The 25,650-nt window shown below is 41.0% G+C and overlaps 4 protein-coding genes across 5 annotated transcripts; 1 reads left to right on the top strand and 3 right to left on the bottom strand.

Moving 5' to 3' along the window:
- The first annotated feature begins 314 nt into the window (after nucleotides 1–314).
- On the top strand, nucleotides 315–10,835 carry atg4b (autophagy related 4B, cysteine peptidase). The gene is made up of 13 exons (XM_085449730.1): nucleotides 315–449; nucleotides 3,345–3,446; nucleotides 4,975–5,046; nucleotides 5,132–5,230; nucleotides 5,334–5,435; nucleotides 5,530–5,602; nucleotides 6,962–7,041; nucleotides 7,325–7,521; nucleotides 8,629–8,707; nucleotides 8,851–8,996; nucleotides 9,481–9,537; nucleotides 9,643–9,736; nucleotides 10,131–10,835. Exons 1-13 carry the CDS (start codon nucleotides 440–442, stop codon nucleotides 10,202–10,204), a joined length of 1,185 nt encoding a protein of 394 aa, XP_085305856.1. The 5' UTR covers nucleotides 315–439; the 3' UTR covers nucleotides 10,205–10,835.
- dtymk (deoxythymidylate kinase (thymidylate kinase)) lies at nucleotides 10,729–15,968 on the bottom strand. The gene is made up of 5 exons (XM_085449733.1): nucleotides 14,698–15,968; nucleotides 14,492–14,600; nucleotides 12,228–12,318; nucleotides 11,933–12,130; nucleotides 10,729–11,055 (listed from the first exon to the last, which is right to left on the bottom strand). Exons 1-5 carry the CDS (start codon nucleotides 15,008–15,010, stop codon nucleotides 10,930–10,932), a joined length of 837 nt encoding a protein of 278 aa, XP_085305859.1. The 5' UTR covers nucleotides 15,011–15,968; the 3' UTR covers nucleotides 10,729–10,929.
- A 72-nt stretch (nucleotides 15,969–16,040) lies between these two features.
- On the bottom strand, nucleotides 16,041–20,095 carry agxta (alanine--glyoxylate and serine--pyruvate aminotransferase a). The gene is made up of 11 exons (XM_085449732.1): nucleotides 19,756–20,095; nucleotides 19,429–19,621; nucleotides 18,665–18,729; nucleotides 18,473–18,573; nucleotides 18,327–18,397; nucleotides 18,154–18,238; nucleotides 17,973–18,071; nucleotides 17,812–17,881; nucleotides 16,568–16,663; nucleotides 16,341–16,469; nucleotides 16,041–16,244 (listed from the first exon to the last, which is right to left on the bottom strand). The coding sequence occupies exons 1-11, from the start codon at nucleotides 19,912–19,914 to the stop codon at nucleotides 16,137–16,139; spliced, it is 1,176 nt and encodes a 391-aa protein (XP_085305858.1). The 5' UTR covers nucleotides 19,915–20,095; the 3' UTR covers nucleotides 16,041–16,136.
- An 878-nt stretch (nucleotides 20,096–20,973) lies between these two features.
- On the bottom strand, nucleotides 20,974–24,968 carry LOC146680475 (allantoinase, mitochondrial). Of its 2 annotated transcripts, none has more exons than XM_085449728.1 (11): nucleotides 24,689–24,967; nucleotides 24,387–24,538; nucleotides 23,795–23,909; nucleotides 23,536–23,682; nucleotides 23,359–23,404; nucleotides 23,127–23,220; nucleotides 22,790–22,976; nucleotides 22,554–22,692; nucleotides 21,368–21,540; nucleotides 21,268–21,300; nucleotides 20,974–21,168 (listed from the first exon to the last, which is right to left on the bottom strand). In XM_085449728.1, exons 1-11 carry the CDS (start codon nucleotides 24,833–24,835, stop codon nucleotides 21,019–21,021), a joined length of 1,383 nt encoding a protein of 460 aa, XP_085305854.1. In that variant the 5' UTR covers nucleotides 24,836–24,967; the 3' UTR covers nucleotides 20,974–21,018. The 2 variants fall into 2 exon arrangements, with proteins under 2 accessions (XP_085305854.1, XP_085305855.1); XM_085449729.1 differs by having other exon boundaries at nucleotides 21,134–21,194; nucleotides 24,689–24,968.
- Nucleotides 24,969–25,650: the final 682 nt, after the last annotated feature.

The following is a 25,650-nucleotide window of genomic DNA, read 5'->3' as shown; positions in this document are numbered from 1 at the left end:
GCCTCATTTGACTTGATGTAAGCTGTTTACAGCCCATTTACCTACACTCTTCTACACTACTACAATTTTCATCATTTATAAGTCTATATTTTCTAACAGTTGGGTTTATTTTTTAATTAGTTTCCATATAAACCTCTAAAGACCGTGTCTCTTCAGATGTTTTGACATTCAGTGGTTATATACAGCAGGGAAATAAGGGTCTCTCCTGAACGCACCTTTGGTGTTTATTTGTGTACGTGAACGCACCATGAAACCGCTTTCCACGGGATGGATACGTCACGCACTCCCGATTGGTCTTAAAGCCGCCTCGCCAGATTCGATTGGATATTGACAGAAACGTCCCGGCTGTTTCCGGATTCCGCAGCAGGTTTCTCTTCCCATTGGTCCAGCGTGTCCGAGTGCAGAGAACAACAAACAAGATCGGGTGAAGACCGTCGGGATGGATGCAGGTAAGCGAGATTTTACAGGAAAATATGATATTTTACTCCCTTAGCAATCTCGTTAGAAGTTATAATGACTACAGCATCACTCTTTAACACCTGGCGGTGGCACTTCTGCTCTGCCGCTTTGGGATCAGCGTCGCCAGCTGGCAGCCTGCCTCGGTGACGCTAGCTGCTAAAGTGATGACTAAAGCTAACTGCTAATTATCGTTAGCTTGCTGCTACTGTTGCTAAATCTGCGGGATTCCCGCTTTGACAACTTGTGGTGTCATCACAAAACATTTATTAAGGTGTCGTTTCTTGTGATGCCATATGTTGTTCTAAATAGTTTGTCCTCTATACATCTTTGGACTTTTTAGCTAACGTTTTGTTACGCCCAAGATGAGCATCCCTGCTGATGCGCTGTCACCATCACATCGGTTATCAAGCTGCTGTTAGCCTGACTCTTGTTAGTTATGTGGGCAACACGTATTTTTAAAGCTCGGTGGGAATATTAAGGCATGTTAAGATATTTTCTAGTGTCTGATAACAGGTTTAATGGGAGTTTTATGCTGTTTTTAATAAGAACTCGATCATTTATTGATGTTTGTTACTGTTTTACTGAAGTTTATCTTGTCTTTGAGCGCAGTGTTTCCAGCTGCAGTGAGAAGCCTGAATCTAGCCTGTTATTGTGGTTGGACATTGACCATCCTCATCAAGTCTTTAGGGACAAAAATTAAATTTTATGTTTTTTTGTTATTCAGTTATTGAAAGTCCCTTAACAGTTCCTTGTATCTGCTCGTTTAATGTTTTTAGCTTTTAATGATAGAAACTCCCTCAGCAGCATTGTTAGCACTTGCTCCAAAATCACGCGGGTTAGGCAGAGAAATTTGTGCTCACTTATTATTAAACATCATGACCAAGTTTTATCTCTTGTGTTCAGGAAGTAACAGGTCGTTACTACCTTGTAACCCACTGTAGAACAAGTAGAGATATTTAAAATCCTTCATTGTATCAGCTATTAAATCCCTTAACTTTTGCAGTGGTCATTTAGAATAACTTGGTTTTATGATTGCTAATTTTTATACACATTTCTTTGTCAATCTATTATGTATTTTTTGTCCATCTTCTTCACTATTGCTATTTTGCAAGTAGGTTGTGTAGGTAAGTTGCAAATGAATTGCTTTTTTTGGATCAGTAAAATTATCTGACTCTGAGTTTAAAGTACGAGCACGGAAGAATCATTTTCAGACTGATGGATGAGTGTTTTTCACTGACTCGAGTGGCATGGCCTTTCAAAATAAAGTCCTCTCAATATAAAAGTGATCTCTCCATACCTGTCTTTCAAATATTGATTGACTTGCTGTCTCCAACTTTGTTTCACATTTAAAATGAAGCACCAGAGGCTTACAGGATCCAGATGGTACTTGCTCTTTGCTCCTAGCTCCCAGCAAGGCTGCTACTTCCAGAGTTTAATTCAGCTTCATACATTTTCTTGGTGGTTACTAGCTGCTCATGACTCAAAAGGCAGTTTTCTGGTTGTTTTAGAGGGTGTGCTAGATTATGCTTAGATAGGCTGGTTCAGATTGGGGTTAACTAAACAGGAAAAAACTTAATTGAGAATAATTTTTTTAGGGAATTTCGCTGTGCGTGTTATGTAAGCAGTGAGCAATCGTAAGAAGCAAATAGACAGTCGTTAACCACATTAACCTGACTCTAAACAAATACAGGTTATCCTGGTCTTGTGGCAGTGTTTTTCTTTCTTTCGACTGTTTCTTTTAGGAGTCCTCATGTTAGATAATCTACCTCCATCTCACACTATGTCTTCCATCCACTTCTGTCACACCAATCATCTCCATGTCCTCTCTCACTACATCCATAAATCACATCTTTTGTCTTCTTCCTTTTTTCAGCCTTCTACATCTTTTGCCCACATATCTGTTGTCTCTCAACTGCACATGTCAAAAACCTTCACAGCCTTACTTTTACAGTTTGTCTCCCAACTGTGACATGTACGCTGCCCTTCTGATGTATGTGTTCCTAATCTCATCCATCCTGGTCACGCCCAATGAAAATCTAGCGTCTTCACATCTTCAGCTCTGCCACCTCCAGATCACCGGCCTGTTTTTTCATCAGTGCCACAGTCTCAAAACCATGCATCTCAGCAGGTCTCACTACCATCTTCTTAACCTTCCCTTTTGTTCTTTCTGCTACCCATTTGACATAAACCACTTCAGACACTTCTCCACCCACTCCGTCCTGCATGCACTCCCTTCACTTCTCTTGTGCACTGTCCATTGCTTTGGATTGCTGATCCTGTGCATGGCAGGCAGTCTGCAGAAGATTATATGTTGACTTAGAGAAGTTACTACAAACAAGAGGTTTTTTCCTGTAAAAATGGAGATTTTCCTTTCCGCTGTCACCAAGTGCTAAATCATAGTGGGTCGCCTGATTGCTGAGATTTTCTGTGTTATTGTGTGGTCTTTACCTTACAGTTTCACGTGCCTTGAGGCAAGTGTTGTTGGGATTTAGGTGCTATATAAATTGAATTGAATGGTTTGGATATTAAGTGCTTAAAGGCAGGACACTGCAACAAATGGGAACACTTGATTTAATCAGTTTCTTAAAAGCCCCCAAATTTTTGTTCCTGGATGTGGTTTAGAGTTCACTCCAGCAACTAATGGATACTCCATCTGAACTCCCTGAGAGATAGGTTCATGTTTATCAGCTGCAATAATTGGCCTGTGATAATGCTGGTGATCACCTGACATTTATTGACAAGTCTGAATATGGTCCTCACTCACATGCACTGCACAGCAAGAGATAAACCACCTCAGCTGTCAGCGTGTAAGCTGCCCGAGTTGAGTTGTGAAAACAGCTTTATCTTCCCTCAGACTCCTCCTCCTTTTTTTTTTTTTTTTGCAGCTACCTTGACATACGACACACTTCGATTTGTTGAGTTTGAAGATTTTCCCGAGACCTCGGAGCCTGTGTGGATCTTGGGCAAAGAATACAATGCACTCACAGGTGGGACTTGAATCTTCTCGCATGAAAATTTCAATACCTACGAATAGAGCTGGGCGATAGAACGATAACGATATGTATCGCGATATAACTTTTACTCGATAGAGAAATTTAACTATCGCGATAGACTTCACCGCTCTTGTCCTCTTAAAAAAAAAAAAAAAAAAAAAAGGTCAGCCAATCCAAATTAAGTAGCGCAGAGCCGAACCAATCACAGCCGCAGCATCACGTCGCGTGACTTGTTATGTACAGCACAAGTGCCAAGCCGCACGTGTGTTTGTTTGGGAAACAGCCAGCGGGTAATGGAGCCAGCGTGTAATGGAGGAAATGAGTGTGCCGACTAGAAAAATCAACCGAGCGTGACCGAAGAGAAAACAGATGATGGTTCCAACGCCGGAGAGATTGTCGAACGGAAGAGCCATAGAAGTTCCGTAGTGTGAAGGTATTTCGGCTATTTCAAGTCTGACAAAAAACAGAGTAGCGTGCACTGTAAATTGTGCCGAAAGCAAGTCTGGAAATACAATAAACTGGTGCATGCGTCACACTGTGCGCCACGTTATTGTTTCGGTGAAATGAATTTCTACAATACTGTTACTGTTAATTCTACTCTCTGCAGTGTTTAAATGCTTACATATACACACAGTTACTGTCCCTCCACACATACGACTCGGTTCTGCTTCTATGCCCCAGCTTTGTTTACTTTTTCCCACCGAGGCTTCTAGACTTCTGATTGGCCAACATTTCTGCACGGTTAGGAATCTAGCGCCACCTGCTGCTTTGGCATGTTCATAGCAGCGTTTTCCTTCATTTCTGCCTTTATGTGTGGACGGGATTATTTTTTAAAACGAAAACGGAAAATCTCAGTTTTCAAAAATACCCGTGTACGCGTGGACGTAGCCTCAGTCTCTGACTGGAAGCGCTAATTCGTCATTCGGCTTTTGTCAGACTAAAGTAACTGTTAAAACTGTTTGAAAAGCTAAGCTATACAACAAGGAGAGATTGAGAATTTCCTTTTAGTTCTCAGTTTATTTGATATTGACAAAAGTTAGTCAGTTTTGTCTGTTCTTCTGTAAAACAAACTAAGATTTATTTTTAGAATTAATATTTTGTTTCTAAGTGGAATTGACAATTTAGTCTGTTTCGTTTGTTCCATTTTGAAACTTAAACGCTTTAGCGACTGCCTTTTGTGTAGTTTGTAATATTTGCCTTTATTTATCTGAAAAAGTCTCATGTTCCTTAAGTACATCTACCCTGTTGAACTTATTATGGGAAATAAATATTTAAATAAAAACAAGCTGCTGATTATTTCACATTTTACTTGTGAGCAACGGCACATTTAAATCTTACAAATATAGTTATTTGGCTTATATCGTGATAGATATCGTTATCGCCTGAAATGAAAAAAACATATCGTGATATGAAAAAATCTCGTATCGCCCAGCTCTACCTACGAAACACATCACAAAGTCAGCCACTCTGTTTTGTCATTATGATGTGGATATGTTGTAATATGCCGATGTCTGTATTGTAGAGAAAGATGAGATTTTATCAGATGTCACTTCACGCCTGTGGTTCACATACAGAAAAAACTTCCCACCGATTGGTCAGTTCTGGTCTTTTGTCACACATTTCTAATGTGACCTCTGGCTATCAAAAGGCGTTATGGGTGACCCATGAATCTGTTACAGGGGGGACCGGACCAACATCAGACACGGGGTGGGGATGTATGTTACGGTGTGGCCAGATGATTCTGGGCGAGGCCTTGGTGTGCAGACATTTAGGAAGAGGTAAGGCGGACTTTATCTCTGCGTGGCACCAACAGCCCGTCTCCAGTGAATTGAAACGAGGCTTGTTTTTGACAGATTTCATAACTGACCTTTTTGTTTTCAGATTGGAGATGGGCCAAAGGCCAGAAACAAAGAGAGGAGTACATCAGTCTTCTCAACGCCTTCATCGACAAAAAAGACAGCTATTATTCCATCCATCAAATTGGTAAGTAGTGAGCTTCAAACCATTCCAGTTACACCAAGGCTTGAGTGAAAGACTTCACAGGAAATTCTTCTTCTGTTCTTATTAAATGCTGCAGCTCAAATGGGAGTTGGAGAGGGAAAGCCTATTGGCCAGTGGTATGGACCAAACACAGTTGCCCAGGTTCTAAAGTAAGTACAGGAAAGTACCACAAGGGTCCATTGTGGACTTCATGCAAACACACAAAGCCAAAATGAGCAAGAAATCCCCGCATTTTGAAAGCTGGAACAAAGGAATTACTGGCTCTGTGCTCTGTAAATTAAAGATTAAAGCTGTGCTGTGCAGCATTTTTGTGAGCAAACAACAGTTTTTGTGTTCAGCATTTCTCTTAAGCACACATTATTTGTGTCTTTAAGGCCTTAAACATTTTTAGTGCATTTCTGCTGCTCTCAAGTTTATGGGGTAATTCTTGACTTGCTACTTGTTGGTCTTTAATCCATTAGCATTTTCTGGACTATAGTTTTTCTGCTCATCGGTCAGCCATTTATTTTCATTTTTCAGACATTTATCACTACTGCAGGAAAATCGAAAAGAATCCTGGTAAGAACAGGAAAAAAAAAGCTGAGTAAAAACCCCCAATGAAATATCCCACTCTGATATCACTTAGTGTGCAGCATACCAGTGTGGCATTTTTATTATTTGCAATTCAAATTCCTTTAAGTTGACTTTTATATGTAACACCAGCTAAAATAGTTCCTTACAATTAGTTCTAGGAAAAAAATACATTTTTCAGTAAACATCTAAATTTAAATGTAAATTTCTTATTTTTTTTTACCCCCCCCCCCCCCCCCCCCCCCCAATAGTTTTCTTACGGAGAATGGCAAGCTGCACATAAATACTAGCAGTCTCCCAATGGATGCTGATTGGTTGGTTAATCATTTCTAACATGAAGTACCCCTTTGGTGTACATTTTCCAAACAAATAAACATACTGCCGGTCACCAGGTCTACCCGTTGATGTCTGAACTTGACCTTGAGTTCAAGGTCACCAGTATTTGTACTGGTTTGAGATTTTTCATAGATGCACCTGCCTTTCAAAGTCCTACATCGACTTGTTTTGGAGATATCTCATTCACAACTTTGGTGTCCACGCCACTTGCCCAGCGGGGTGACGTCTATACCCCATAACCCTTTTATGTCTGAGGGGTAACTCATATGGATGTAAAAGAAAGCGCTGATTCGGATTGTCAAAAGTGTTGCTGTCAGGAGTTTGCTGCTAAAGTGAATTACGGTGCTGTGACATCACATATAGTCTCAGAATCGTATTTCACGCTAATCAAAACCCAAAACACAAAAACGTTAGAAACACGGAACCACCATGTTTTGAAACTTGATGAAAAATTTCCTGTTTGCCCCATGAAATTTACACCTCCATCAGACTGGCTCACAAACCTCCCAGTGGACCAGGAAGTCCAGAGGGTGGGCAGTTCTCTAGTGTTTTGGAGCGCTGGGGTAAAATTAAAACGTGTGACTGTGCTGTTTTGCTTTCAGGAAGCTGGCGGTGTTTGATACGTGGAGCAAAGTAGTTGTACACGTGGCGATGGACAACACTGTGGTCATCGAGGAGATCAGTGAGTGCAGCTGTGTTGCAACTGTGGACTGTTTACACAGTTCCTGTTTGACCAAATCTAACAGTTTCTGTGTGTAAACATCTACAGATTGATATGAGTCTCTGCAAAGAAACCAAGTTCATCCAAAGACAGAGTTATGCTGCTACTTAATTTACCAGTAGCAGCATAACTCTACACAGACCTAATTTGTATCTGGTGTAGTTTTCCTTCACTGTAATGTACTGGCAGCATGGTCGACAGTAATCTGAGTAATTTTCTGGTTTTTGTGATCATTTTTCTGTAGAGCGCCTTTGCATGCCCTGGCTGGATGCTGCAGGAGCCTATGGAGAATCGGAGGGAGTTGGGGAGCTTAATGGATGCCTGGAGGGAGCGTGTGCCATGGCTGAGGAGGAGACGGCGCTCTGGAGACCTCTGGTACTGCTCATCCCCCTCAGGCTGGGCCTGAGCGATATAAATGATGCCTACATTGATACCCTCAAGGTGAGAAACTAGCATGTACAGCATAATGACACAACTAATTCTGTGAGTAGTTATGGCCACTGTATCATGAAAAATGAGCACTGTCAGTGCAGATGTGATTTGCAAAATGGGAAAAATGACAGATAACCACAAAGAAATGGCATAATGACGAACTGTAGAATGTGAGGCATTTAGAAATCAGAAATCCAATACTGTTAAGGAGAATCACACATGAAGGAAGTAGCAGCGTAGAGACCTTAGAAATCAATGACACTGAGCCCAGACTACAGCTGATATAACTGTTGGTGAATTAAAGTGGGCTCAGGCAAAACTATTCTAAACTACAAGGCAAGGGAAATGACAACCAATGAGAGCAAATGATACAGTTGACTGACACGCAACAGCTTGGTACACACATTTACAGACGGTTACCTAGGCAACTGGAGCCTGGAGCAAGTGTGACCAACCACCAGTCAGAAAGTCATGCAGGATGTCTGTCTTTGGATGCTCTTTTATGTTAGTGACCAGGAAAATAACTATTTAAAAGTTACGACAGTCTGAGCATGTAGTGTCCTCGGCTTTTCAGTCAGATAATGGATGTAGTCTCCGTGTGCCTGACTTTTATCCGTACTAAAACTCTAAAAGGGTTGTGGGTAGTGCAGATGCCTGTTTGGGAACAAGATAAATAATTCATCAGCAGTGCCAAGATACAAAAGTATTCAAAAGCAGCTTCTGCTAATTTAAATCTCTATCCACTTCCAGAATTACAAGCCACTTCCACAGATTCAATAATCTCAGTGCTGTAGAATTTATGTACGGCCTCCCACTGCCCGCTTCTCAATCCCAGCGTCTAACACATGGAGTAAAAAGCACATCTCTGTTCAGCTGAAACGGAAATAAAAAGCTTCATTATTAATTTAATGACCCCTCATGACTGACAGCATTATGGGATCAACAATGCAAGAACGGTACCTGAATAAAACTCCCGTTAAGTTATCATAGATTTTAATTTAGGGAAAGGGATTTTAAGGAGACATTCAGTGCCAGCATGGTGTATATATATATATATATATAAGCCAAATTCAGCCACAGCTGGGGTGAGATAAACCCTCTTGTCTCTTTTCACAGCAATGCTTCATGCTGCCTCAGTCCCTTGGTGTTATTGGGGGAAAACCCAACAGTGCCCATTACTTCATTGGTTATGTCGGTATGTCTAGTCTCTGTGTTTGTGAAATAAACTGTGCATTCTAAACAGCTCATGTTCATCATGTGATTCTTTTTTTTCCTTCTCTTCTTAAACACCTTCATTAAGTTACCCGCTTGGGTCTGAACACGTGTTTTTGTCCCCAGGAGAAGAACTCATCTATTTAGACCCACACACCACACAGCCTGCAGTGGAGCCGTCTGAAGACAGTCAGGTCCCCGATGAGACGTACCACTGCCAGCACCCACCCTGTCGCATGCACATCTGTGAACTGGACCCATCCATCGCAGCGGTAGGACTGCCAGGGAGAGTTTGACAGTGCAGAGCTCTTAGAACAGTCTTCGTCTCTTAGACCAGCGGTCCCCAACCTTTTTTTGCGCCACGGAGCAGTTTATGTCTGACAGTATTTTCCTCCGTACAGTAAAGAGGATAATAAAGGGGAAAACAGATTACCCACTTACTAAAGAAAAAGATCCATAGCTGAACCTTCCATTAGGTTAACAAATGTTAACAGATCTCATCCCAAGTTTGTCCAGCATTTGTTGGAAAGTATGAAAGAGCCTGATAAGGTAGTGGAGGCATGTAAAGAGCTAGTGGAATAACGATGGGCTTGGAAAAAATGTCATACTGTGTCCAGATGCTGCCAAAGACCTTTCAGAAGTGCCTCCGGCTGATACAACAATCAACAGAACAACATATCGGATGACACACAGGCTGTTGTGTGCAGATATGAATATTAATAGTTAGACATAAATGTGTTTTCTGTGCTCTTCCAGGGTTTCTTCTGCAGAACAGAGGATGAGTTTGATGACTGGTGTATGCGCATAAGAAGGGTGTGTCTCTCTCTGTCTGTAACATTAATTTTTGTTTATTACAACTTAATAAAGGCATCGCTGTGTTTTTGGAATATCGCAAAAATAATTGTCCTTGTCTTGTAGCTGTCCTGCAACAGAGGGACCCTGCCTATGTTCGAACTCGTAGACAGCCAGCCCTCTCATATGGTCAGCGTGGACACCCTTAACCTTACTCCTGGTAAATATACTGCAAATTATTTTCTTAAATATGCTAAAAACGAATTCAACTCTGTGAGGGGAGTGTTGTAGCTACTCTTTAGCTCTTTCTTTTGGGAGAAAAAAAAGCAAGAGGACGTTTTGGTAAGAAAAGTTAGTTTTTGATGGGCGTTAACAAAAAACCCCCCAAACAAAAAATGTTTGTTTTTTTGTTTTTTTACCCCCCTTTAAGAGGGGGGCCAGTGGCAATAATGCTACACTGATTGGTCGTAAAGCTCACCAAACAAGAAAATGCATGACAGCAAGGAAGATGTGTGAATCCCCCCTAAAGATAAATAAAACACTGTTTCTGGAGTCTTAACTCACAGAGTTAATAAACATTAATTTAAAATTTTCTTTAAAATTTTCCTTTGCAGATTTCTCAGACTCAGACAGGTTGGAGCGATTCTTCGATTCAGAGGACGAGGAATTTGAAATCCTTTCCCTGTGACGAACATAACGAACAATGATTTGCTGTTCTCGATGGCGGACGGAAGATTCACCGTGTCTTCTCTGAATCAGAAGGGAAGCCTGAGTGAAGGAACGTGAACTGGAAAACTCTTGAGCCAGTCCAGCTCCAGTGGTGTAGTCAGTGTGTGGCACACAGCCTCCGAATGCTCCATCATTGAGACTGCCTGAGGGAGGGGAGGGAAGGGGTGTGGAGGGGAGCTGTAGCAGGAGCTCAGGATAAATTCTGTATGCACATCTTCACATACACGTGTTTCCATTTAAGTCTTAACACTTTTAAATGTTTCTTCTGAAGTGATATGGTGCCTTTCCCTGACTCCATTAGTAAAATTGCCATAACAGTTTTATGTTGTGTAGAAACACGGTGCGGTCATGATGCCCACGGCTTACGCGGTTTGTCACTAATAACTGACGTCTGTAACAGCCTGTAACGAAACCAAATTTAGTCAAATCTGAAGACAAGTTGTCTTAGTTGTATCCTCGCCAAGTCTGAAACATATACACTCATCCATTGGAAGATTATTTATTTAATCAAAGCAGTATATAGGCAGGTGACAGAACAATAGTTATGTAAAAGAATGAAAAAAGCAAAAATAAAAAGAGCTGAATTTCAATTTGTATAGCTCTCTTGACTTGTACAAGTGTGGGACGTAATATTTTACTCAAGTAAACGTGTGGGATGAAGTTTGTGGGGTGCAGGAGAGGACTTTAGTTTTGAAGAGTTTCACTCCAGAGCTCTCCGAGCGGCAGGTTCTGTGCTTTGTTGATGGCATTGAGGCTGTGGGCTGTGATGTCTTTGTGAACATTTTCAATATTCTGTGCTGCATCGATCACCTGAGGAAGAAAATTTCGATAATTAGAACAAATCGGCGACTTTAGTCTTTTTCCAGATAGTTTAACGTTAATAAGATGCAACGAAGAGACTGTGGAGGTGCTTTCACACAGGAGGCAGCATTGGAGTGCTTGCAGACACCGCTGCCACAGTTCAGCAAATATAAACTTGGATTGCACTAAAGTAGAAAGAAGACATCCAGCAGACAGAGTGGAAAAGTTCATATCAGAACCACAGGAGGAAAAGACTTCCTTGGAAACGGGTTTCCATCCAAATAGATGCGGCTGTGGAGTTTAACGGTGGTGAAGCTTTGCCTGTTTAGCTCTTTGCTCTGCAGCTCGCTGATTCTAGTAGTGAGCACAGCTCGGTGCATGATACGTCCTGTGTGAAAGCCCCATAAGAGAACCTCGGACTGCTTTCATAACTTTGTAAAAATGAAAACTATCCAAGAATTCACATTCTGAATTCTTATTTCTAGAACAATAAATAACACTAGGCCCAAGATAAAGTAAGATAAAGCATACTCTCATTGTTCACAGTATTTATTCACTTCAGTCATTGCAGTGCAAGTCAAGCTTTATACTCTCACCAACACCTGTCAGTGTGGAGTGGACCTGATGAAGACAGGTGGAGTAAAATAACCCTGGAGGTGGTAACATGATACATTACTGTATGTGATGGCACAGACTGATCAGGAAAAGGAAGCCAGTGCAACTATAAAGACATGAAGAAAAGCTGTTGGTGTCGCAGCCACGAAATAGAGTTTAGGCGGTGCTTTGCAGCTGACAGGTGGCACCTGATCACACAGATATCGGCCCGATGCATCCCCGTTTTAAACATCCTGTCGGAATAAATCTTCCATTCAGGCTTCCCTCATACCTGCCAGTTTACTGTCTGATCCTTCATCAGCTGTTCAAACCGCTGTTGCACTGTTCTTTGGAAGACGCTCGTCTCGTATCTCTCTTGCCCAAACTGTCCTCTGAGAGCAGCCTCGGCCGGGTTCAGCTGCAGAAACATTACGAGGTCTGGCTTTGGCAGTCCCACATCAGGCTGCATGCACCAGTCCAGGCGGAAGCCCTGAAGAAGACAAAAAACCTCTATCTGTCACGCTCGACTGCATGTTGCAATACCGAACTGATGGATGGAGTTTGAAAAGCAGAATAAATGCACTTACCGGCTTAGCGCTGGTGAAAGCAACTCCAGAGAAAGCATACCTGTCTACAACCAGAGTGATGCCTTGCTCCAGCTTCTTCTTCATTAAAGGCCTGTGGATTAGAATCTGTTAGGCTGTGTAAAGACTTAAAGGAAATGAAACAAATGTCAGCACATTTGATACAACCAGCAGTGTTTGCTGTCGTGTTTGCCAATCAGTCCATTTGCACTTAAAAAACTGGAGAAGGAACCAATGCAAATAATTAAAAAAAAGCGTGAAACTGAACTCACCACTATGCACTTTTAAGGACCTGTGATTTATAACATTCATAGCATGAAGTAAAAAAAAAATGAACATGGCTTATCTAATTGTACTAAACTTGCTGTAAAAAAATAAATCAGCTGATTCTGAGGTGGGAAGCACTAACTGATTTTTTTCATAGAATGATTTTACTTTTTAGGAAACCTTAAAAATGTGATATTGATTTAGGAAATATTTAGTTGTGCATCAATAAACAGAGTCCGTTCAGCCATAAGGCTCAAAGCCTGTGTTACAGGGTCTCAAACCATTTTAATTCACGTGCCACAGGCAGCCCAGTTTGATCTCAAGAGGATCAAACTGCTACAATTATCTGCAAATCATGACTTTTCTTTTAGTAAGTGTACATTATTTAAAAAAAACAAATTCACACGTAATAAGCTATTGATTCATAAAATTCACAATGAACTTTCTGGGGTGTCCTATAAAAACTAACATCTGAGTTTTTCTACACAAAAAAAAAAATGCTACTGAAATAAATTAAACAAAGCCATCAATACAAATCACTGGGTTTCTGCTTTGTTAGCGTTTTGCTCAGAATTTGTCCCTTCATTTTTTTAAAAGAAAGACAAGATCAGAAATCTTTGCTCCGTCTTCATCCACCCGTTTGTCTGCTTTAGGTTTTACACCTGACATTAAAACACTCGTCCAGCTGCTGATCACACTGTTGGGTTTTATTAGCCTGGTGTCTCCAGTTGAGCCAGACCATTAGTGTTTAGGCAAAGACATTTTGTTTTACACATATGCAGGTGTTACATTCTGTAAAATGCATTATATATGATTAAAATAATTTAACTGCAATAAGTATACACCTTTCATATAAATATATTCTATAACTTAACTATTTTCTTTAGCCCACATAATCATATATTTCAGTTACATAAAACATGTGAATTTTGATTTTATGTAGTGTATAGCCTATATAATAAAAATTAATGTAGCCCAATAACTATAAAAACCAGAAAGCTACAGAACATGGGGCGGTTCATTTACAATCACAAGTCTAACTTACGTTTCATAGTCATTTTTATATCAGAAATAATCTGATTGTTTTGTGCTTGAATGTAAACAAAATGCCAGAAATCTGCACTGTCATCAACACATTTATCACCAAACATTTAAACCTAATATTTCATGTTTTATTAGGTTAACCCTCTGGGGTCCAGGGTATAACTGCCATTTTTTAATAACAGCTTGATCTTTTTTTGCCTTGCTTAGTTTGGTGTCATTATTTTCAGCACAACCTCACATGTCTGAATTTACAGTTATTTTTTCATTGCTATACTGTAATAATACATGTGATCTGAAATCACAAAAAAATATGAAATCAGAGTCAGCAAAAGTTTATTTTTTACTGTAAAAACCACAAACATGTTTAGTTAATTATTTTCATAACTTGAAATGCAAATTAAATTGTACATTTTAAAAACCTATGCACAAATTTTGTAAACAAAGACATTTACAGAACAATCAGATGCCACACAAATTGATTGTGCCAGTGAAGTAGTCTGTCTGCCACAAAACACCACAGGCCTGCAGGCCTGACAATATGCAGTATATTCAGTTTTAGAATTTATATTCAGTGTTAATTGTAGCTAGGCTCAAGGTGTTAATGCTAGCTTCTTTTAATAAACAACACTGTCATATGCAAATTTGTGGTGGCAAGAGGTGGCACCCCTGTAGATCCGCCCCTGTTTAAGACTGCATGAAGTAAACCTAAAGCACTGAAAAGTCCAAACATGGACTGCTTCCCATTTTCTCTGTATCATTCCTCCTGTAGTGCCTGTCATCAGAGTAACTTGGGAACGTGTCACTTCCTACATGTTAGCTCGAGGATCAGTCCACTGACACTGATTTGCAGCCAATAGGAAGCCGACCTCATTAAAGGTACTGAAAACACCTGAGATTTTTTTTTTTACACAGATTTTCATTGGCACATATGTTCACACTAACGTAGAGAGTCTTACACCATCTCCCAGCGGTTTGCAGAGAACAACAAGTGCACCGTGTGGTCCTCCAAATCACTCTTGTTCTCCAGGTAAGCCCCAATCAGCTGTCCGATCGTCGTGGTCCTGTCTGCATGAAGAAAACCGCCCCGGGACAACACGTCAGACACGTTAAAGCCAGAGGAGAACTTTAAGCTCCTTCGGTGAAAAACGGAAAGCATTCTCACCGGGGAATCTCATCATCTCAGCCGGCCTGCCGCTCTGCTGCAGAGCTTGAACCAGCTTGCTGCACTGCGTGGTCTTCCCGGCCCTGTCCACCCCCTCCAGCACGATGAGCGCTCCTCTCTTACCCGCCATCTCCGACCACTGTCCGTCAGTGCTGCGGTGAACGTTGCAGAAACCACGAACAAACTGAAGCCAAGCCCTAGAAACAGACCTGTTCCCTATCACCATTTGCCGCCTTTTCCTAAAACAAAACGTCAACAAGGAAACACAATGACGCACTTCCTGTTTCACTTCGTCACGTTTCAGCCAGCCCATTAGCTCTCCGACTGCTGCCCTCTACTGTTTACCCATCATCCCCCTTCACAGATCATTTAGATTTTGCCTACAACACCGTGTAAATACTCCGTCAGTCTGTTTGAATTAGAATATCCAAGAAAAGCAAAAATGCAGGAAAGAAAACTCCTACAACTGCTCCAATATCTATGGAAAACTGCTCTCTAATTCCTTGGCTGTACTTAGAACTTCATACACTTAATCACAAGCAACAGTTATGCTGAATAAAACACGTTTTATTAGCACAGGGCAATTTACTGGCTGATTCACCTGTGAGTGTGCAGTGTCCCGAAGTTCGCTCTCAGATTGAAATCTCAACAAATCACAACAGCAATCTCCTTGAGATGCTTCATATTGGAGATTGATTTATATAAGGTAATAATACGGCGAAATAAGATGACAACCCCTCCTATAAGAGTTGGCGTTAACTCTCCAGGTATCTGATAGTCTGGATGTCGTTTTAAAAGATATTCCCAGATTTGGTGTTTTGATAATGGTGCTGGATAGCAAATAGACACAAAATGTCCCATAACTGTTTAGTTGTTTTTTAGAGCTGGAGGTCATAAAGACTATATATTTTTATTGTTTGCTATCCCTTTTTTGTCCCTTTGTGTCCGGTGGCACCCTGGAAGGGAACACTCCCATCAGGATGAAGGTGATCACTTAAAACTAATTCCAGCTAAATACCCACAGGTCCTGTAAAAGGTGATATTCAACACCTTTCTTTTTCTGATAGTATGGAGGGAAATAATCTGTTTCACTCCCTTTGACACGATGAATGAAATTAATCATTAATTCCTAGTTAAATAATTAGATATATATATATATATATATATATATATATATATATATTAAATTATAGCCTATTGATACGTTGGTTTGTTCTGTGAATGAACACAGCAAAAACAAAAGACCATAAAGCAGATGGGAGGGGGTGGAATAGGTTGTTTCCCATTAACAGAGACTGTCATGACAAGTTACTGTATTGTTAAAAATGTACTTAACTGCAATATATGTATGTATTTAACTTTAATATTTAACTGCACAACCACATGAGCACCAGATTTCATCCTTATGGGAAAATGATCTTTACAGCATTAGACACGTGTTACACTTTGCTCTTGTGACAGTGTTTCAGAGCATCTTTCAGTGCTGCCAGCACCATATCGACGTTCTCCCTGCTGCTGTTACATCCCATCAGTCCCACGCGGAGCACCTGGAAAACGACAAAAACATCCAATGTAAAACACACAGGCAGGAACAAATGTGTTTGGATGATGCATATTGGCACTCGATCATCATTTTCTCCTACCAAACCAACTGATGGTCCGAGCCCCCCAGAAATCTCCAGATTGTGTGTTTTCATTATGAAGCTTGTGATCTCTTTCCAGTCATATCCATAAGGAGCAACAATTGTAGTGACTGTTGGTAGCCTCAGACGCTGTAACAAACAGCTCATTATTTAATCTTATATAAGAAAGAGCTGCAAGCTTGATGTAAATTCCCATACAGATTATTATGATTATTCTAAAAACTTACCTTTTCTTTGACAAAAAGCTTGAGACCCATGCTCTCCAGGCCAGCATGGAAATATTCGGCTACCTTCAGATGTCGTTCCCATGAATTCTCCAAACCCTTAAAAAAATTGAATTATAGAATTAAAGCTAAAAAATTCACAGACAATTCGCAGACACTAGGGAGCTGCAAGTCCTTTACTCATCAACCATATCTCAATTTTCAGAGTACTGATCACAAAAGTGTGCTCTACAGCTGTGCTGTGAAGCTGCATGTTCAGCTAAATTCTAATGCTGGATGACATGAATATTTAACAGGGGAAAGTGTTTCATGTTCACTCTTAGACTAGTGTGTTAGCACTTTTCATATTAGCATTAGGCACACAATACCAAGTCTGGTGGGAATGTCACGTTGTTGGTATTCCAATCAAAGCAGTGGATAAATTAAATTTTGGCCTGATAACTGTTGGAGACTGTAGAAATATAACGATCCTAAAGTTGGTAGGATTAATTCTCTGAACATGATCATCAGTACAAGGCTGAAATATTTTAGCCTGCACAAAAGCCAAACATTTGTTCACTCATTAATTAATTATCTATTAATGAATTCATACACTACCGTGTGGCTGTTTTGACAAATTGCCCCTGACATCAACACTCTTGGGATCACTTAACCAAGTAAACCCCTCCACCATGGATCTAGAAAGCTGTGGTGGTTTGGGCATCTAACTACAAAAGCCACTTCCCTCTCCTCACCTGAGGAGGTGGCTGAGGGCTGTCTGATCATACCTGCTTAGACTCCTGTCCTGCAACTCAGACTGAGATAAGCAGGATAATAGATATTTTTCCCCCTCTATGGGATTCCCAAGACAGTTACTGAACCACATAGGATCCAGCTGCTTAACTGGAGCTTAACTGTATGGGCCATAAGAAGTGCTCAACTGGTGGGAGGTGTCTGCAGATTTCCTCAACAAACTGAGTTCTGCATCTGCAAAGTTCTGACTGCTGCAGCTGGACTAATTATTCTCTCTTTTTTGATTCAAGAAAAGTGAGGGGTCTATATTTCGCATTCACTCTGCAACTCATCTGTTTAATAAAAGTCAGGATTTTAATTGAAAATGTGACATTTGCTTAGTGACACCAAATGTTTTAGCTGCAGTGCTTTTATCTCAGGTTTCCACAGAGGAGATACGCTCTGTTTCCATTACTGTATTCTGTGCTTCATTAGTTAATTGCATAAAATGTTAAAACTGCAGGCTCATGTCTCACCTCTTCAACAAGGACAGACAAACTTTCCCTCAGAGAGTAAAAAGCAGTGACAGGACCTGTGTGGTGATATCTATGAAAAGAGACAAAGCAATACCAAATGATCTTAGTAATAGGTTAAAAGTGAGCCTGAAACACGGTCCAGTCTGCAGAGAAAGTCTTACACTCTTGATGGCTTTCCATCACATCCCCAGTAGTTTGCCAGCCAACTCAAATCCAAGTAAAATGACACAGGCTTTGTCCTTCGGCTGAAGATTTTTTGGCTGTGGATAAATTTACCTTTAAATACTTATGGTACCCTATTATTCTGAATGAATAAAAATGATAAAAATGTGCAGTTCTTACCATGCTCTCTCACTGAAGGAAATCGGTGCTGTACCTGGTGGAGCATTCAGAACCTTTTGGGAGCCTGTATACAGGATATCTATCTCTAAAAGTACAAACATCGACAGAAAAATCCACATATATTATTTCATAAAATAAAGACTGGAAACATCTGGCAGGATTTTTCAGTGCACCTTGCTGGTCCATGTAAACAGGGGCTCCTCCAATTGATGCCACAGAGTCAACAAGAAACAGGCAGTTATACCTGCAAGCAAATCACAAAACACCTATATCATCTGTCTAGCTGCAGATGTGGTGATGGCAAAGTGCTGTGTCTTACTTATGGCACAGCTGTCCGATGCCATCTAAAGGATGCAAGACTCCCGTAGAAGATTCTCCGTGTGCCACAAAGAGCAGCGCAGGTCTGTGTTTGGATAAAGCCTGCGGTGAGATAACAGTGTGATTACACAAGTGGCAGCAGTGACAGAAATGATTAAAGTAGCCTGATAACTGGAGCATCAGGAAACAATACCTTTTCCATCTCTTCAATAGTGAAGCAGCCACCAGGAGGAGCCACTATAGTGTTTACTCTCGCACCTGCAGGTTTGATACACATGCGTTTTTCTTAATTAACTGTTTTTTTAATTACACCAATGAAAGCCACCTTAAAAAGACAGCAGCAGTAATACTCTGTATTTTTATCATCAAATCCTGTGGAAAGACCTATGGGAGATTATTTAATTATGTTCCACAATGCTCCGTTATTTTCCTAAAAGTCAGTATAATGCACTGCCTGACATGTTCGTTACTGTGGACATGCTGCAAATACTAGAGCAGCTAATGAGTATTCACCATAGACTGCATATATGGCTCATGGTTCCCTTATTGTATGACCTCAGTAAAAACCTTTCTCAGGAGATTATAGGTTCAGCTGCTAGCACAACATTAAGTTAATGTTTTAAACAGCTATGATGGCGTCTGTGAAAATGTTCAGCTTGACTTGCAGTGTGCTTTGGTGTCATGCATGTTGTGCCTGTCACAATTTGTGTAACCTGGAACTCACACAATGGCCCGGGTGGAGGCACAGTTGCGTGAGAGAGACAGTTTCTTAGGCGATTTCAGAGATTAGCAGATGGCACACATCAACTTTGCTGTACATTTGGAAAAGGCGTAAGGCGAAAGTATTCCACAGCAAAAGCTCTTTTTGAACAGTGCCCATCTGTTGTAGGAAATTATATTTTTGAATTTGGTTATCTTCCAGGATTTGTTAGGTACAAATGATACAATGAGCCTTACCTATCCTCTCTGCCATCTCAGCTGCTCTCTCCCCCCAGATTCCATTCACAGCTACAAGCACGCTTTCCCCGGGCTCCACTGCATTGAAGATGGCGCACTCCATAGCACTGTGGCCGGTGCCACTCACAGCTAGAGTCATTTTGTTTTGAGTCTGGAACATATACTGGATCCCACTCTTGATGTCGTTCATTATCTGTAATTGAAAAAGTTTGGTGTAACGAGTAGTGATCTATCTGATGTTAGAACCATTCCCAATCTTTGTCTAGCACAGACAGCATGCAACCCAAATATAGATCCTAGTCATTGGTGTTAAACCTCTGAAGTTACCTCGAATATCTCTGGATGCATGTGTCCAATGACAGGGTTAGCACCAGCCTCCAAGATCCGTGAAGGGACGTTTGAAGGTCCCGGTCCAAACATGTGACGATAGGGAACAGTCAGAGGTTTCTGCAGGCATTTTGGTGGCGGTACAGAGATGGACGACATCTTCCCAGCAGTGTAACAAGCAAAACAAAACCGCAAAGAGCCGTGGAACCAGAGAAACCACACCTCAGCTTAACACACCTCTCTTTCTGACCAGTGAGCACCACAGGTCAGAAGACCATCATAACATGTTCTGCTTTTATCTTTCTCTTCTTATGTCAACACTTGTTGGTCTCTCTGTGTAATGAGCTCGTGTAGTTTGATTTGTTCTCATTTTTCAAGATAAGCAAGTGATCCTGCATGTCCCGAGATGTTAATCATTGACCACCAACTGAGTCTCAGGTTTAACTATTAAACTGCAGTGTTCCTAAAACATTAACAGAGTTTGTTTGCTAAAAAAAATTCACTTTGTAAGATGATATTTTAAATGCATTAATGAACCTTAATTAAATCTATTACTTCTCGGGTCATTAAGAACCCAACAATTCTCTCATAAGGAAATAGTTGATGAGGAGAAACTCATTTTTAACAGGATGAAATCTCCTGTTAAAACAAGACTCACAGTGGACAGCCTTCTACTTTTAAATATCCTAGGAACCACAATCAAATCAGCAGTCTGTGAGTAAAGTGCTCTATTGGGAGAGTATGGCCCTTTAAGATTTGTCATTATTCAAGACCTTGTATGTGAGGAGATTCTGGATTTAACAGGGAGCCAATGAAAGGAAGCCCATATGGGAGAAATATGCTCTCACTTTACTCCCTGTCAGTCCTTTCACTGCAACATTTTGGATCATCTGAAGGCTTTTCAGGGAGCTTTTAGGACAACCTGATAATAATGAATTACAGCAGTCCAGCATAGAATTAATAAATGCATGAGCTAGTTTTTCAGCGTCACTCTGAGAAAGGATGTTTCTAATTTTAGAGATAGTGCACAGATGAAAGCTTTTGCTTGAGTATTCTTTTGAAGTAAATATGCGGCATCGTAATTACATTTTTCTGTGCAGTTAAAATGCTAAAGTTCAGCAGAAGTTTTAGTTTTTTAAATGACCCTTAGGCCAGTTTTTGTTTTCCATTATTATGAGGTCAATAACTTTTTAACCATCACTCAGTGAGAATCAGTGGTGAATTGAATATTTGAGGTTTATTATGACAGCTTGTCATTGTGCTTCACAGTTGGGCCTGATTTGTCTTCTGAGGGATGAGGAGATGCTTCCCCAGAGGTTCGGCGCAGAAGCTGCCATCTTCGTACACGAGCCGTCCCCTCAGGATGGTGGCGCGCACGGCCCCTTGCAGTTTGAGGCCAAGGTAAGGAGTCAGCTGATTGCACAGTCACAAACAGCAAACTGTTATACAAACAACACTCGTCAACTCATCATACAGTGTTTATGTTAAAATTTTCTCAGTGATTGTATTTACCTTGTTTTTATGATGTATGTTTTCTTCTTGAATCTGTGAAACACAGCAAAGGATGAAAGACATCTGCCTCAGGATATGATGACTGTTTATGGTTTCTTACCTCAAACTCTCTCTCTGGGTCCCACACGACCAAGTCGGCATCATAACTGGGGGCAAGGCAGCCCTTCCGGCTGTCGAGGCAACACAGCTGAGCTGTTTTTTGGCTCAGGAGCCTCACAACATCAAGGAGCTGAAAACCTCGTTTACTGGCTGAACTCCAGAACAGAGACAAGCCTGAAAACGATGAGAGTAATAAAGAAGATCACTGAGAACTGAACTGAGACTAATCAAATCAGAGTTTTTCCACTCCTTAATTCTATTTGTCCTTTAATAATAAGATTGTATGAGGCGAAACACTGCGTATCACTGTCACGAGACGTGTTGGTGTCACACTTTGACCGCTCTCTCACTGAGGCAGAACAGTAAATGATTGCTTTAAACTGGAACTCGTTCATGTTTACCTTCCTGTGAACTTTGACTGACTGTCAGTGATTGTCAAAAGCATTATGGGGATATGTGGGGGCAGGGGGCAGCTAATCCAACCCAAAAGAAAAGAAGCATATCCCTGTAATATTCCACGGATTAGAATTCATTTGTAATCCATCCATCCATTTTCTTCTGCTTATCTCATTCAGGGTCGGGGGGTTGGAGCCTAACCCAGCTGTCATACAGTGAGAGGCAGATTACACCCTGGACAGGTCACCAGTCTGTCAGAGGGCTAACACACAGAGACATCATCTCTTCTATTCATATCAAGTGGTTGATTCTCACTAGAGCGTTCACTATTATACGAGGTACTATAAAAGTGCTGAAAGTGCTGTGATTATAATTGTATTGTCTGAAACACTACGTTATGTTGCAGTAGTTGAGTAGAATAGTTTCTCCATCTGCAGTTACTATTGATGCGAATGCCTGTTAACAATTCACATTACTGTCATCCAAATACAGTTTTGGCATTTGGTCTTTCCATTGCACCAAACAAATACTTGGAAAGCTGCAGCAAGACCTCCTCAGGATACAGAACAGATCACGCATCTGACATGACATTAATTATGGAGGAGAGAGGCTTGCTGAGGCAGCAGTAACTGCAGGCAGGTGGCATCAACTTTGCCGGTATGATATGCAGAAGGGGTTGATGTAGGCTGCTGAGGTCCTGGGACCGTGGCAGACATTAAGGTCTGCCTGGCTTTTTGATAGTTGCTACTGAATATTAAATATTCTGCATTTGTGTTTGGACGAGTCAGTACCAAACTGTAAAGAAGAAATCCCTCCCCAAGCCTGTGTGAAGTCTCCACTGTCCAGTTTCTTCAAGTCGGTGGTGCAGGGGGAGTGGTCTGAGACCACCATGTCAATCTGTCCAGCTTTCAGCGCAGACCATAGCTGCTCCTGGTGGGGAAAAAAAAAATTCAGTCAGAGAGTAGCTTTTTGTTGTTGTTTGCTGAAAATAGTCAACTTTGTGTCTTCTGTACATATGATTGTTTACTCGGTTAACAGATCCTCTGATGGGTGGGCAGCACTTAAATTGCGTGGCCCCTGCAGGTATGTCTTCTGCACACAGGCTGAGATAGTGGTGGGTGGTCTCCACAGTCAGAGGAGCTCCAGCCTGCCGTGCTTCCTCAATCAGTTTCAGTGGCTTTGCAGAAGACAAGTGAACTATGTGGCAGCGAACCCTGGAGCAGGGATATTATAAGAAACATCAGTGTCTCCCTTTGGTTGATTTTCTTATGGAATGACTCTATTTTTTCCTGCTACAAACAGAACCTATACAAATATATGAACTATGATATTATGGTTATTCGTTAACATGATGATTTTCTCACCTGTACTGCAGGCAAAGCTCTGTGACAACACGAATAGCTTCGGTTTCCATGACGTCTGGCCTGGACCGCAAGAAGGTGGAGTACTGGCAAGGGTCTAACATGGGGTTGGGTAAGAAAATATCAGTGTTTATTAGTGTAAAAACAAATAAAAAGGATAAAGGATGAATGAATTTTGGACACTGACTACATTATATTTTTAAGTATTTTCATAAAACACTGTAATGATTGTTACCACCAGTCTCTCCTTTTCCTTCCCAAACGTCCCTCTCTGCATGAAACTGGAGGAGACAGGAGAAAAAGGCTTATTTTTTTATTTCATCTGGCAATGTTCTGTGTGCAAACTAAAGGCAAATCACACACAGAGTAAGAGAACTTAATGTTACGTAAGATGTTTTGGTTTGTAAATTACCAGCAGGACGCTTCCTGTGCCTTGCAGCTGCTTCATGGCTGTATGTAGATCGCTGTCATTTACATGGGGGAACTCATCCACCCCGCTATGGATGAGAAAACACTTGAAGCCAGCCACTCCAGCCTGGATCATTGGACGTAGATGGAGCTGCAAGGAGACATTCATGGAGCGTTTTCTTTAGTCTTGATTTTTTGTGTTTGCTTTTTTACAACCTGGCCTGTTTGTAGAGTTCATCATGCTAAAGCTGTGCACACATTACCTGATTGCCAGGGACCACGCCTCCCCAGAAGGCTACATCCACAAAACACTTCCCTGTTGCCTCCCGCAGCTTCTCGTGAAAATTTCCAAGAGTTGTGGTGGGAGGGATGCTGTTTCTGTGTGAATAACAAAGGCCTGATGAGAGCTTCATGTCTACTGTTTAAAAATAATCTTTCTAAAATGGTCCCAGGCCAAAGCCAAAAATCTTTTCAGCCATAGAATAAAACATAAAACTGATAAAGAAGACATGTTACGTTACTATTACTTTTTTCATTATTTGTGCTATATTTAACCCGTCAGGCAAGACTGCATCGTTATGTTTTGTTTTCTAGCTTTAAACTTTTTCCAGTTACCCTAAACTCATTCACTGTAAGTATAATTCTTAGAATAAAGTGTTGCTCACAAATAAAAATTTCAGCCTTGACATTTTAAACCAAGCCATTGACGTACAGTGCTTCTCAGATTCATTTTGATGTTTGCCTGAGGAAAACAACATTTATTTTGCAGTCTGTTTACCCTGCACGCTCTGCCAGTGACCTTGTCTGATCAGACTGCAGGGACTGATTTCTGAATTGGTGAAGTCTCCAACTTACAGCGGCATGTCCACAATCGTCGTCACCCCTCCGGCTGCTGCAGCTCTGGTGGCGGTCCAGAAACCCTCCCAGGAGGTACGGCCTGGTTCATTCACGTGAACGTGGCAGTCTACAATGCCTGGCATCACCACGCTGTCACCCACATCCAGCACCTTCCAACCACAGAAAAGTTTTTTAAACAATGCAATGAATCAAGCATCTGAGAGAAATAAGATCTTCAGGAGTGTTAAATCAGTGAATTACAATTTTACAGACAGGCGAATTATCCTGAGCAGTGTTCTGAGAAGTGAGACCCAGCTTACCTGACAGGCCACATCCTCAGAAAAGCTGCAGCTCGAGACTATTTCATGTATCTTCCCATCCTTTATAACTACAACTGCAGGACGTACTTTGTCACCATCCAGCACCCTCGTACTCCTCACAGCACTGACTGTTGATCCGAGTTCCATGTTTCTTTTTTATTGACTGTTATTGAGTTGAGTACCCTAGACTCTCACTAATATTCCTCTGAACTCTAGATAAAATCTGAGCAGCTCAGTTGCCCTATGTGGAGGCACAACCCTCTACTGAACGGGCTTATTGACCTTTGTTTGGCCACGTGACATGCAAGGCCAGTCATGCACGGTTTGTATGAAATTTCACAAGTAGGACCATAAAATATACTGATTCTAGAGGACATATGACAAATTGTGAGCATGTTGAGTGGTGTCTGATACTGCATGTACTAATACTGATACTTTTTCTTTTAAAGGCATTTTCATACTTCATGTTTGAGACAGATTTTTTTCAGCTCCATTTAAATATTTCATTTAACATATTTCAGGGGGCTTATTTGAATGTCTGAATATAGTATAGTAATAGATATGATGACCAATATCACTTTTAAAATTAATTCAATTAAACTTTATTTATATAACGAAAACCACAACAGGAGTCATCTCAAGGCACTTTATACTGTAAGGTAAAAGGGCTACAATAATCTATTATTTGTTTGATCGTATTTTACAATGAAACGGATTTAACTTAAAAATGTAGATTTACACTTTTTTTTTAAACCGAATCAGTTTTGAGCACACATCTGCGCCGATTCTGACAAGTATTTAAAAAAAATAAAAATCTCGTGCGCAAATCCGACAGATGTGATCCTCCTCACCTGTCATCACTGCAGCCTGCTGCTGGCTTTGGCTGTCTGTGGGCGTGGGGTGAGTGTGAGGGATGGAGGCTGACAGGATTCAGCCTCCATCCCTTCATCCTCCCGGCGATG

This window comes from Copadichromis virginalis, linkage group LG23 (assembly GCF_057382275.1).
Source record: "Copadichromis virginalis isolate Kocher_CV1m ecotype Utaka linkage group LG23, C_Virginalis_male_GT1.1, whole genome shotgun sequence".
Taxonomy (NCBI): Eukaryota; Metazoa; Chordata; class Actinopteri; order Cichliformes; family Cichlidae; genus Copadichromis; species Copadichromis virginalis.
Note: the sequence above shows the minus strand (reverse complement) of the source record. Positions and strands in the feature narration are given on the sequence as shown.

Excerpts from the sequence above, each read along its gene's own strand:
- atg4b (XM_085449730.1), top strand. Across the intron at positions 5,231-5,333 it reads GTGCAGACATTTAGGAAGAG|ATTGGAGATGGGCCAAAGGC; the intron begins GTAAGGCGGACT and ends TTTTGTTTTCAG. Across the intron at positions 9,737-10,130 it reads CACCCTTAACCTTACTCCTG|ATTTCTCAGACTCAGACAGG; the intron begins GTAAATATACTG and ends TTTCCTTTGCAG.
- dtymk (XM_085449733.1), bottom strand. The coding sequence starts at position 15,010 with ATGGGCTGGCTGAAACGTGACGAAGTGAAACAGGAAGTGCGTCATTGT. Across the intron at positions 12,131-12,227 it reads CTTTCACCAGCGCTAAGCCG|GGCTTCCGCCTGGACTGGTG; the intron begins GTAAGTGCATTT and ends TGTCTTCTTCAG. Across the intron at positions 11,056-11,932 it reads ATCAGACAGTAAACTGGCAG|GTGATCGATGCAGCACAGAA; the intron begins GTATGAGGGAAG and ends TTTCTTCCTCAG.
- LOC146680475 (XM_085449728.1), bottom strand. The coding sequence starts at position 24,835 with ATGGAACTCGGATCAACAGTCAGTGCTGTGAGGAGTACGAGGGTGCTG. Across the intron at positions 23,221-23,358 it reads AGGAAAAGGAGAGACTGGTG|ACCCTTGCCAGTACTCCACC; the intron begins GTAACAATCATT and ends ACCCCATGTTAG. Across the intron at positions 21,541-22,553 it reads GATTTCTTCTTTACAGTTTG|GCTTGTCTCTGTTCTGGAGT; the intron begins GTACTGACTCGT and ends CATCGTTTTCAG.
- agxta (XM_085449732.1), bottom strand. The coding sequence starts at position 19,914 with ATGTCGTCCATCTCTGTACCGCCACCAAAATGCCTGCAGAAACCTCTG. Across the intron at positions 19,622-19,755 it reads TGCATCCAGAGATATTCGAG|ATAATGAACGACATCAAGAG; the intron begins GTAACTTCAGAG and ends TTTCAATTACAG. Across the intron at positions 18,239-18,326 it reads TGTTTACATGGACCAGCAAG|AGATAGATATCCTGTATACA; the intron begins GTGCACTGAAAA and ends TTGTACTTTTAG.